The sequence below is a fragment of the Fringilla coelebs genome (assembly GCF_963513975.1).
Source record: "Fringilla coelebs genome assembly, chromosome: 6".
In the NCBI taxonomy this organism is placed as follows: Eukaryota; Metazoa; Chordata; class Aves; order Passeriformes; family Fringillidae; genus Fringilla; species Fringilla coelebs.
The window spans coordinates 48,667,039-48,679,355 of NC_140034.1; the positions used below are offsets into that span (position 1 = coordinate 48,667,039).

Below are 12,317 nucleotides of genomic sequence, written 5' to 3' on the forward strand. Positions count from 1 at the left end.
GATTGCATGGATTTCATGACATCCCCCCACTTTCTTTTTTCTGCCAGGATGATATATCTGTATGATATCAGCAATACAAACACAACTGCACATGCATTTAAATTGTTACATTTAATTTTTCCTCTGGTTTATTCAGAGCTTTGTGTGGTACTTTATATTTCCAGTCTCTCCTCTAAAAATGGCCGCGTGTCCCATGGAAAACCTGAACCAGAGAAAAGACTTCCAAGGCATCTGGAAAGTCCTGGAACTGGCCACATTCAGAGTTATTATTCAATCTTTCAAAGCAGTGAAGCATGCTGTTAAGTATGTGAATAATGCCATTGACAGAGCATTGCCCATCTCGAGACATAACTTGGTGTAACTATGGAAGCAAAAAAGGAGGAGTGTGGCTGTTTTCTAGTGAATGAAAATCAAAACTGTTTAGATGTTTAAAGATGTCCAAAGTGCTGGTGAAGATGCATCTGTTGGAAACGTGCATGACAAATTTATCATGTCATGGAAATGGCAAGTTATGCCTAGCCTATCATATGGAATATTAAATTGACTTAATACAGCACTGCCTTCAGCAGTGTTTGCTGTAGCCAAGCTCTCATTTCCCAAGGTTTTTTTTCAGCCATATCAATTCCTTAGCCTGGTTTACCTCCCTTTTCACAATTAGTTCAAGCACAATGAATGCAGGTGGCCTAGTGGGGAGAAAACCATTTGGGTCCAAAGTTTCTTGGTGTAAACTGTTGCCAAAGGAGCTCCCATTCTGCACTTTGAGGATTTCAGTCTGTGCTAGACTGTCACAGTCCTGGTGGCTTCTCTTGGTGAGTCTCACACATCCTCAAAGCTTCACCTGCTTAACTGAGTATTTTCCATTATATCCTGTGTTCATACAGGTCGTTGGGTGTTCAATATTTTGATATCACCAGAAGGCTCTGAAAGGAGATAGAATGATTTTCTCTCTTTTTTTTTTTTTTTAAATAGCAATCGGAATGGGTCACAGTGAGAAGCCATTTGTTTGCTGGATCACAGATGAGCTTCTGATTGTAGTGCTGTGAAATCTTGTCAGTTTGTCTTACCCACATGCCTGTGGTTAAATTTGATCACCAGGTTTGGGGACATCTGATGTAGCTCAGGCTGGCAGGAATCTTTGGCCCACTTGATGAGTAAGGGAGTTCCAAGTGGCAAATCCATAGCTGTTACAGGAGGACTGGTGATGCCCTTCTGGTTGTCTTCCTGTGGCACTTGTGGCCTTTTGTTGCAGGTTTAAATCTCTGCACAGAGTGCTTGGAAACCCTTGTGAACTGCAGCTTGTTGTGTGGGTGCTCTATGGACTGTTCTGAACCAGCTGTGTATTGCAGCCTGTGACTGCAGAAGGCTGAAAGTGGCAATGGAAATATCTCTCATTTTCTGTTGCTGTCAGCCCTGAAATGCTTTTGCTGCTTTGTTTGAACTTCCGTGATGAGGCATAACCTCAATACTGTGCATAGATTTGTATTTTAGTGATACATTTTTAATAGCTGTTATGAATGAATATGGAAAAAAATTCAGGAGTGCCCTGTTATATGAAGTTGTAGCAGTTTGTAAGGAGGGCATGGGAAGATGATGTGTGAAGAGATGTGGACAGCTCTGGTATGCTGAGCTCCTGTGTTAAAAGGAGTTAAAAGGATCGGGGGACATTTAAACCTTTGTCAGGGCAAATTATCCTGTGTTGTACTGAAGCCATGCACAGGTGCAGGTGCTAGGCTGCAGGTGTGGGTTGCCTGGTTTCCAGCTGCTGAATTAAAGCTCTTTTCAGCCAATAAAGAATTTAGGATGTATGGATGGATGTTTTTCTGTTAGGTTGTCCTGCACAAAGGCTATTTCTAGGCAGAGGAGGAAGTTTCTCAGAATGGGTCAAGGACATCAGTGGTTTTCTGAAGGACAGCAGAGATCTGTAGATTTGGGAGAAGTGTCTACTGTGTAGAGCAGGGAGGAGGCAAGACGCAGCCTCTAAATGTCAATTTTTAATGCCTGCTCCTGTGAATTTTCATGTGAAAGGAGGCATTAAGAATTTTTTATATAGAACTTCATATTTCAAGCCTGAGATTAAGCATTCAGCGTGAATATCCAGAGTTCATTTGAAAAGTAATCATTAATGCAGCCATGAACTGAGATAGCCTAGATGAACTCTTTCATCTAGTATTTATGAAGAAGAGTTCAAAGCTTGCCTGGGTACCAAACAGAGACTTCAAGGAGATAACACTAGTGCATGATATTATCTTAAAACAGGAAAATTGATATAAAGATAAATTGGAGTCTAGTGAAAATAAGTAAATTTTAATGTACCTATTTGTCTGTTGTGTTTTACGGAGAAACGACCAACCTGTTTTTAGAACTAATGTACTTATTTTTTTATTGCTAATTCTTTCCACTTATGTGGCTGAGCAGATTGATTAAAAAAGTGCTAAAAGGGAAAAATGACATGCTCTGCAGTCTCAGTAGCAGTAAAACAGCACAGGAAAAGCTACACTGTCAGGCAGGAAGCAAGCAGAAGTGTTTCATGCAATGTTGCTGGATTTGCAGTACTCTGAAGGCTGTGAACTTGTAATTTGGGGACATTCTAAACTGTCTGTGCTTTGTTATACATGAGGACAGAAGGATGATGTGAAGAAAATGCAGAGGAACCTTTCAGAGAGTGGTTTGTATTCAAGTCCTTGAATATGTATGTACCTTCATCTGTATTCTGTGAGGGACCTGAGCATGTGTTTTGGGTGATTTGCTGCTGTGTGTACACTGATGCAGACTGCTGTGTCTGCAGTTCAAAGAGCACGAGCAAACCAGATCTGCATGATCGTGTAGAATCCCAAACAATGTAGAGTACTGTTGTTTGTGTTGTTTACTTAAAGAGCTGTCAGAAAGTTTTTTCTTAAAAACCTTTTTCCCTTTGTCTTTTTTTTCCCCTAGCTTTCTGAGCTCCTGTACTGTGTGGTTCATTCGGGTTGTGAACTGGAATAACACAGGATGCATGAATTTATACCTCTTACTCCTTAATTCCAAATGGTATTGAACCCTCTGGACCTTATTTGATGTAGCATTTGCCTGGTGAAAAAATGAACAGTTGCTGTGAAGTCATCTGGGACAATGTGGATGTTCACAGTAGAGGAATTGAAATGCCTTTTGGAGGCACTATGCTCAGAGCATGGCAAGATCCAGGTTTTAGGAAGCAGTGTTAGTATCTTAGAAGAGCTGGAAAAGCTTTCCAGTATTGTACCTTTCTTTCTACAAAAGCTGTAGAAATAACTCCTGCCTTTAGTGTGCCCTCTTCCTGCACTGAGTCTGGTATGAAATACATTTTCTGATGCCTCAGCCACTTCCATGGCTGATGTACTCTGTCCAGTTGACTCATCACTGTGTATGTTTTCTTGACTTCTAATTAAAATCTGTCCTAGGCTAATATTAGACCAACCCTCCTCATTATATCACCCTTCATTCTTAAGTAATTCATCCTGCAACCTCCTTACTCTCTATGACTAATGTCTTTTTCTCAAATATTCTTAGAACATTTTAAAATACCATCTATTTTATAAGCAGCACAGTAGCAATACCTCCCATTACAATTGCTCAGTGCTTTCTGTCATAGCTCAGTGCTTTCTTTTCCTTAAGATTTTGACGAGACTTTAACCTTTGGCGGAATTTTCCATGCATTGGTGTTTGCCTCAGCCTGAAATTTCCACTTGAGACTGGGGTTTTTTTGTTTGTTTGCTGGAAGTATAATCAGTATTTCATAGAAAAGGCGCATCTAAATCAGCTTCTGCTAGTTTCTCACACAGAAAAGAGAGATTTATGTATTTTGAGGTTTTGTTTTTCTTTTTAAAGGATCCCTGGGCAATTGTTTTTTGGCTGAAAAATAGAAATGATTGACTATTAGCAGGAATCTGAGCATGGGATGGGGAATACTCAGCAAACAGGAACAAGTCTGGGGAAGGAGTATGTCTTGAAAGAACTGAGAACTGCATTGATGAGCAGTGAGAAGGAGCTGCTTGCTTAACTTATCTTTGGTCATTCAAGAAATTCTTCCTAAAAGCAAAAATTCATTTATCTGGCTTTAATATTTTTAAATTAATGTTTGCCATGCTTGAGTACTAATAATCACCTGAAACCTGTTTCCCTTATTGTGGCAGAAAAAAAAAGTTAATTGCAATGGTCTGTGTTTGTAATTGGAAACATTTTACATTTATGTTTTCCAGAAATAGTTTACATTCTGCTAAGTCTTCTGTTTGGTTTTGCATGTGTAAGTGATTCTTTGCTAGCTTGTTCAGTGAAAGAAAATAGAATCTGTGGGTGGCCGGTGTTTTGTTGCAGCTAAGCATCGTTGCTGTTTTAATCCTTCATATTTGCTTGCAGTCTTCAGTTGCACTGGAGCAGTACCCTGGTGGGATGGTGCAAAGGTTCATTTTTGTTTTGTGAGTGGCTGGTGTTTCTTGTTCGTGTCTGGGTCCAGGCAGAGCACCAGATTCATTTGAGGGAGTTTTTTCCCCCAGAAAGGTTTCTCTCAACCTTTGTTGCCTCTGTATGTTTGGTGCTGTAGACTGTGTGAGGATCTGGGTCTCTATTACCAATTCAGAGCTTGCTTTTTCAGAGGCCTTGCAGCTTGCTGATGGGTTTGCCTGTGGCACTTGATACTTTTGGCTTCTGAGAGCTGAAATGCTTTAATTCAATACAGTCTTTGGGATCAATACAGCAATGTCTGGTTAGGGCTTGAGAGCCTGTGGTATATTAATGATTTAACTGGATGTTAGAAAAATTCTTTCTGGCTTTAGATTTCATAAAACTCAGTTTCAGTTCCTGTAGTTAATATAAAATAGAGCAGCCTGCTTGTCTTTTCTCAGTCCATTAATAGGGTTCTGTACAAGTGCAGCAACCTGGTCTGATATAAAAGCCTGAAGCTTAGTGTATGTTCAAATTTGTTATGTACATTTTTGCAGCTGCAGGTATTTTTAGCAGAGATCTATATAAATTGCAAAGTAAATATACTAACTTCAGAACAAGCACGTTTTTTAAACCTCAAACTGTCTTCCTAATCTAAGATACACTAGTAGTTCTCTTAATGAAATTTATTTTTATCCTTTAACCTAACCAAATGTAGCTACTGTGTTTAAAGGTCTCACTTGTATTGAATGTAGTATGTGACTGTTTTCAGCTTTTCCCTGAACTGAGAGGAAGCTGCGAAGGAAAAAAGCTTTGTGCCCTTGAGAAAGAAGGACAACTAATTTTATCACTTAATTATTTTAGGGGAAGCATTATCAGTGAACTGAGAGAATGCATCTGAAAAACTTGCAGTGGTTGGAGTGAAAGATACCACTGCCAGCAGATTTCCAAGGAAAATGCCCATACTACTCCTGTATATGAACTGAGGTTTCCAGTTCATTTACAAAATGCTTTATCACCTTAGACTCCACAAACCAGCAGTGCCCACCTGTGTCCCTATCCAGACAGGGAGGTGTTCATATTTCCAAGGGTTTGTGTTTTGGCATCTGTTTAGAAACCTCTCAGTTGTCACCTTTGGGTGGTGTGACCATACCCCATGCACCTTACCCCTCTGTGGGGCAGGGAGGTGTGTGTGTGTGTGCAAGCTGACTTGCAGGACTGGATGTTTTTTTTCCCCAGATCCACATCTTTTGGCCTATAAATGCAATGAGTTCAGCTCTGGAGAGCAGTTTGAGGCTTGGCCAAAGCGTGTACATAACTCAAGGTCATTGCAGGTTTCTTTCTGGGCTGGAATGTGGGCTGATGCTTCCAGTTAAAACCAAGTTGAGGACTTTACCTTCTGCTGTGTGTACATAACTTTTTAAAATTGTAAACCCAGAAGGGATGGGCTTATCTGCAGGGACCTAGTCACTTCATTAAGAAAATAAAGCTGTGACTTTGTATGATTTTTTTCTTTTTTTAATTCAAGCAAAGCAAAGGTAAGAAGGATGTTTATGGATGCTATCCATACAGGAGAATGGTGTTTTGGGTGTCAGCCCTGCAGCAGCGCACTTGGAATAATAACCCTTGGAGAGAAGGATGAGCCATATAGTGCTGATTTCATTTAAAGTTACCTTTCCTTGGCCAACGTGTGATATTTGTGAAAACAAAACAGTGCATTTCCAATACTTAATGGCAGTTGTGCTGGTGCTCCTGACTAACCAGCTGTCTCCTGAGGACTATAGCTCTAACAGTAGTGACAGAATTTAACTTCTATCAGGAAAACATAAAACTCTGTTAAATGCAGGCCATGCAATGAGTTGTCTATGGCAAAGAATAGGAATAGAAAATAATTCTCTTTTCTGTAATCTTTTATGTATAAGAATAAGCTATTTTGTTTGTGCTTCCATTAACCTAAAATATGTCCTTTGTTTAACTAAAGTGTATTTATAGTATGCAGAATATCCAGGTTATACAGATTTACTGACATGGTTTATTTACAGCCCAGGCCACCATCTAGATATTATTCTGCTAGAAAACAAGTTAATGAAGAATGAGTAGCTTCATAAAAGTATAACATAATATCTTGAGCTAGTTTTTTTTTGTTCTGTTCCTAGAAATAAGTTTTCACCAGCTTTTGAAGCTGTAGATAAGATGCATTAAAAAGTTGGTTTTGAGTTGGCATCCACATGTTTCAGGAACTTGATGAATACGTAATCTTGAAATGTATTTTGTGTTTAGAAGCTGGCAAGGTGTTCACCTGGGGCAGAGTGGACTACGGGCAGCTTGGAAGGCATGCAGTGGTTCCCAGTGGGCAGCAGAGCACAGCATCTGAACAGTGCTTGGAGCTGTGGAACACCCCAGTTTCAGTTCCTTGCCTAAATGGAGCATCTCAGGTAAAGAAGAAAATTATCATTTTTACCCCCCTCCTTTTTTTTTTTTTTTTGTGCATTAAAATAATCAGAACAGTTTCCTAATAGAACCCTTCCAAATGCTGCAGCACAAGCATTTACTTTCTCTTCCTGTAAATTTAGAAATGAATAAGATTTAATTATTTCTTTCAAAAGGCTTTTGCATTCAGGAACTGTTTTTTTCCTTGGTGAAATCAGCCTTAGCAAAAGATTCCAAGTTCTCTCAGGTATCAGTGTGTGCAGGTGTAAGCTGTGCCTGCACGCAGCTGAGCAGAAGAGGTGAGACTTTGCCCAGGTGTAGCACTACTTTTGTCTGAAACTCCAGACCAGCACCCCACAAATCACAGCTGGTGGTCCCTCTGAACCATGGGGGAGGCTTGCACAGCCATACAGTTCTCCTGGCTTGTATTGCAGCTGAGAAGAGTGGAAATTCCCAGTACTGTGGGGGCAGGAACAAAAACTTGTGATGTGTTTGAGACATATGGTTGATGGCTGATCCAGAACTTCTGCCCACTAAGCTTGCTCTTGATCTCTTATGCTCCTTGAGAAGTCTCCAGATTGAGTTGTGGGGTGAGTGAAGGACGGGATGTCTTCAGGATAGCAGAGATGGGGGAACAGGCAGGAGGTGGGCTTTGTTTGAGGTGCAGCATTGTTGGCTTAAAATCAGATTAATGGTCTGTCCAGGTGCCACTCAGAATGTAGTCATTCAGGGCATTAAACTTTAGTGAGGTATTAAAAAGAACCTGTGAAACTTCTGAAGAGTTGCCTTGTTCTAAAAAAGGCTGAAGAGTTTCAATTAACCAACCCAAAACTTCTCCAGCCACATGGCCCAAGTTGCAGAGAGCAAAGGCAGGGACAAGGAGAGGGAAGCACTGCTTATTTTTGGAGAAGACCAGGTTTGAGACCATTTAAGGAACCTGAAAATGCACAAGTCTGTGGGATCTGATGTGATAAATCCATGGGTCCTGAAGGAACTGACAGAGCAACTGGCTAGGCCACCATCCATCATACTTGAGAAGCTGTGGCAGTTAAGTGAAGTTCCCCCTGGAAAAAGGGAAACATAACCCCAATGTTAAAAAAGGGAGATAAGGAAGACCTGGGGTACTACAGATTGGTCAGTCTCACCTGTGTGCCTGGCAAGATCATGGAACAGATCCTCCTGGAAACTATGCTAAAGTATATGAAAAATAAGGACAGCCAACATGGCTTCACCACAGCAAATCTTGCCACCAGCCTGGCAAATCTGATGGCCTTCTATGATGGGGTTACAGAAGTGGTGGATGAGGGAAGAGCAACTGACATCATCTACCTGGACCTGTGCAAAGCATTTGACACTTTCCCACATGACATCCTGTCTTTAAATCAGAGAGACAAGGGTTTGATGTGTGGCTGACTCAGTGGATAAATACTGGCTTGATCCCTGCAGCCACGGGGTTGAGGTCAGTGGGAAGTGGTGTTCCTGAGGCACTGGTACTAGGACCAGTGCTGTTTGTCAGTGACAAGGACAGTGGGATCAAGGGCACCCTCAGCAAGTTTGTGACAAACTGTACCATGTGGATGACACGCTGGAGGGAAGGGATGCCATCCTGAGGGACCCTGTCTGGGGCCCCAGAGCCCATGATGCTGCACTAATGTTTCATCACTTTTAACTCCTCTGAGTCTCAGACAGCTTTCTTACCTGTTTTGACACGGGGGTCCCTACTTTTGGTCATGAGTTCTGTGTATACAGCTCCATTTGTGAATCTGCTTCACGCTGTTTTTCATCTGTGCTGTGTGCAGTGTCTCAGGTATGTTGTTCTGTTGTTTCTCAGACAATACAAAGTCAAGACAGCAGCAGCTTTTGCACAGTGGAACTTACCCTTGGCAGGACAAGTGATCCATGAAAGTGAAGGGATGTATTCAGATAGATTCCTTGAAAAGAAAGAGAAACAACAATCTCATCTTTATTCTGCTGCCCTCAGCGCTGTTCCTCCTTATAGACCTGTGAGAGACCTGATTTGAGTGATTAGCAATGGCAGTGTTCTGGAGCAGACATCATTCTTTGCAGAGATAACAGCACAAAGATGACTTAAGAGGATCATCTGCATCCTAGGAAGAGCTGTGTTGATGAAAAAAAGGAAAAACAGATAATAAGGACCTAAATTGTTTCACTTCAAGATTACAAAATAATGCTAAAGCTAGAATTTATACTTGAAAATGCATTAAATTGCAGTATGTAGGCTATGTAGAGTGAACTGTTCTTTGTTAACACACAAGCTACCCCTTTTTCCATTCGTTGTCATGTGGAGATAGGATTTGATTTGAGAGCTGAATTGAAAGGAATATAGACACGAGTTCTTTTCCATGTTTACTTTGAATTAACAATTCCAATTTTTGTGTTTAATGCAGAGAGACAGTTTAACAGTTGAGGATTACGACTGATGATTTTTATTCATGGTCTATTTTTATAAATCACTTTTAATGATTCAACTGAATTTTTGGCAAAGCTGAGGTCTGCTGACTGCCTCTGCGCTTCAGTTAATATTGTTAAAGTCAAAGTGGAGAAACTAATCTAAGGATTAGAGGACAGTATAAAAGACCCACAGGTTTAGCTCAAGGGCAGAAGAGTAGATTTAACCTCTTGTGTTGCTCTGTGTCTCCATGCCCATGGCTTGTCTACTGTCTCCACCAAAGACCAGGGATTCTCCTTTCTTTGAACTGACACTGTTATAATGTCTGTGTCTGCCACTTCAAAACCTGATTTTTGAAGTGTTATGAGTGACCTATTCCATTGTGAGTTTGACTTCAACTGAAAACATTGACCTTGAGAAATAAGAGTACTTTTTTCCTTTAAACTGAAGCAAAGGAGGAACAAAATCCTGAGTTTTAGATAATTATCCACTAATCTGAGTGTGTCTTCCTGGCAGGTTGAAAAGCATGGAGGTTCCTTGTGGTATTAATATTCTCTCAACAGAGAGAGACATAATTGTCCCAGGATTTTTCCTGAGGAAGGCAGTGAGAAGCTCAGAGAAGAAGAGAAAACAATTCTTATCTTCACTTGCTGGTCCTGTTGTTTGGCCCATGTGGAATGTGTTAGGGAGATTGTTTACTGAGAGTGATTTGTTAATTGGACTCTGCTGAGGGTTGTTTGGACTGATTGGCCATTTGGGTCAAAGCTGTGTTGTGACTGTTGGAGGCAATCACAGGTTTTTCTTTAATATCCTTTTAGTAGAGCATCTCTTTAGTATAGTTTTAATACAGTGTTAGTATAATACAACATAGCTTAATAAAGCAATTGTTCAGCCTTCTGAAATCATGGAGTCAGAGCGCATTGTTCCCTATGTTGGGGTCACCCTGCATCGATAGTTCCAGCTGTTGAATGTGTTTAAAGTTCTTGCATTTTGCCACTGCAGGTCTGTTTGCTGTTTTCTTCTCAGTGCTTCAGTGCCTAACCAACATGGAATGGGCCAAGGCACTGAGAAGTTGTTGTGTGAGGCATTTTTCAGGCAGTGCTCTTGTGTTGTGGGGCGTCCTTGATGGGACCTCTTCAGAACATCTGACTCATCTGATGCACATTCATCCACTGCTCTTCAGATGAAAGGACAATTAAATACAAATGGCCCGAAATATGACGAGTCTCTCTATTTAGCAAACGCTACAAAGATCTGGTTTAATGTTTCCTCCTTGTCAAAATGCTTTTCTAGTCTGTTTGATATTTTTGGCTTTAATAGCTATAGTTCCACTGTTTGTGGTATGTTCAGCATGTCATTCACATTGCAGGAAACATTTGCTGCAGCAATAGACAAGTGAGAAGTGTCTGTGCAGTGCTGAACGTTTCTTGCTAAGCTGGATGGAAGGAAGGGCTGCAGTTATTTTGGATATGCATGGCTTCACATGGAGCCATGTTTTTATCATGTCCTTTTCTAGTCAAAGCAAACTGTGCTAGATCACAGTTTTCTGGGGAGGGATTTCTGAAGTTTCAGTTGGGAAATGAAAAAATAATCATCACTCAACTTGAATCTTGATGATTGATGTAGGGACCAGTTGTGTCAGGGAATAAACATAACTGATAGACTGGTGACAATATGTACCTAGTGTGTTTATCCTGATCCTGCTGTGGTCCATGGTTCCGATGTACATGTTCATCCTGTGCAATTCAGTTTGCTTTGGATCCTCTATATGGTTCCTTTCTTTCAGGGAATGACACTATAAATACCCATGTTCTCATGGTGCTGTGCTGTCCAAGTTTATTGCTGTTCTTTTCAGTGCAGTTGCAGTAAGGTGTCATTTTTGTTTAAGTAGTTTGAAAGATAGCTTTGGGTTTAGCATATTCTTGTTTTTCTTCCTTTTCCCCATTCATGTTGCAAACTATTAAGCAGCTGCCTACAAGAAAAATCTAAGGTATCTGTATGATGACAATTAATTGCTTATATAACTGATAGATTATTGTATACACATTATTACCTTAACACGTAGTCACAATAATATTGAAAATGGAACCTTTTGGTTTAAAAAAAATGACAACTGTTTGTGACTTATCAGGGAAATTTGTTACAGGCCTCTTTCTAAGTAAACCTATAGTTGAGGCTTTGAGGGGTATCAAAAGAAACAACCTCATATTATTATATATCATCTCTATGCTCTGTGTGTGGCTTTAAATATTTATTTGTTTGAGTGGCTACTGTAAGTGTTTTTATTTTGAATGTTCAGAATGAGAAGTTTGTATTTTTGTGTGAGAGAAACAAGTTGAACTTTCCTAAAGCAGATTTTTCTGCTCAAAGTTTGAGAATATGTGTGAAGTAGCTGATCCAATAAGCTGCTTAAAAAATCCTCCACTTTGGGTGTTGGGGAAGGAGGTAAATGCAAAAAAAAAGTTGAAGTGATGTGTAGTTTCTCACTTGTGAAGCAAGTAATACTTTGGTATGTGTAGTGAGTTTTTTGGTTTGGTGGTTTTTCCCCAGTTATGAACTGGTGTCTTTTATGAGTTGGTCTTGATCCATGTCTTTTGAGAAAGGGCATTGTTGAATTCTTGATTGATTTTGTTATGCTGTTTTAGAGATGCAATGATGAAAATTTTAATATAGAGATGGTCCCTTTAATATTCTTCATCAAGTTCTTGGCTTATCAATTTATTTTAAGAGACAATAAAGGAAAATAAAGGCCATGGAGAATTGGGTTCTGAGTACAGCTCACTGTGTGAGTGACAAATTGCAATTAAGGATGAAACTAAGAGATCAAATGTTTGAAATTATTATTAAGGGGGAAAAACCCAAACAGGATGCAACAGAAGATGGAAACTGCAGTCTGCATACAAAATGCAGTAAGTCTGTGTTCGATTAGGTGTGTTTGTGTGCTCTGCATGCCCTGTGTAGGAGACTAACACTAATCTTGGCAGCACTGCAAGAACATTGAGAGTTCACAGTCATGTCACAGGCAATGAAGGAACAGGATTTATTTCTTAGCTTAGTCAGTTCTCTCTGCTGTTCTCCTAAG

At 40.2% G+C, this 12,317-nt stretch overlaps 1 protein-coding gene across 1 annotated transcript in view; it reads left to right on the forward strand.

Annotated features, from left to right (window-relative positions):
- Positions 1 to 12,317, forward strand: part of SERGEF (secretion regulating guanine nucleotide exchange factor) — a 142,391-nt gene that overhangs the window by 23,413 nt on the left and 106,661 nt on the right. The window contains 1 exon segment of the mRNA XM_084208472.1: positions 6,676 to 6,830. Coding sequence (XP_084064598.1) covers positions 6,676 to 6,830 — 155 coding nt within the window.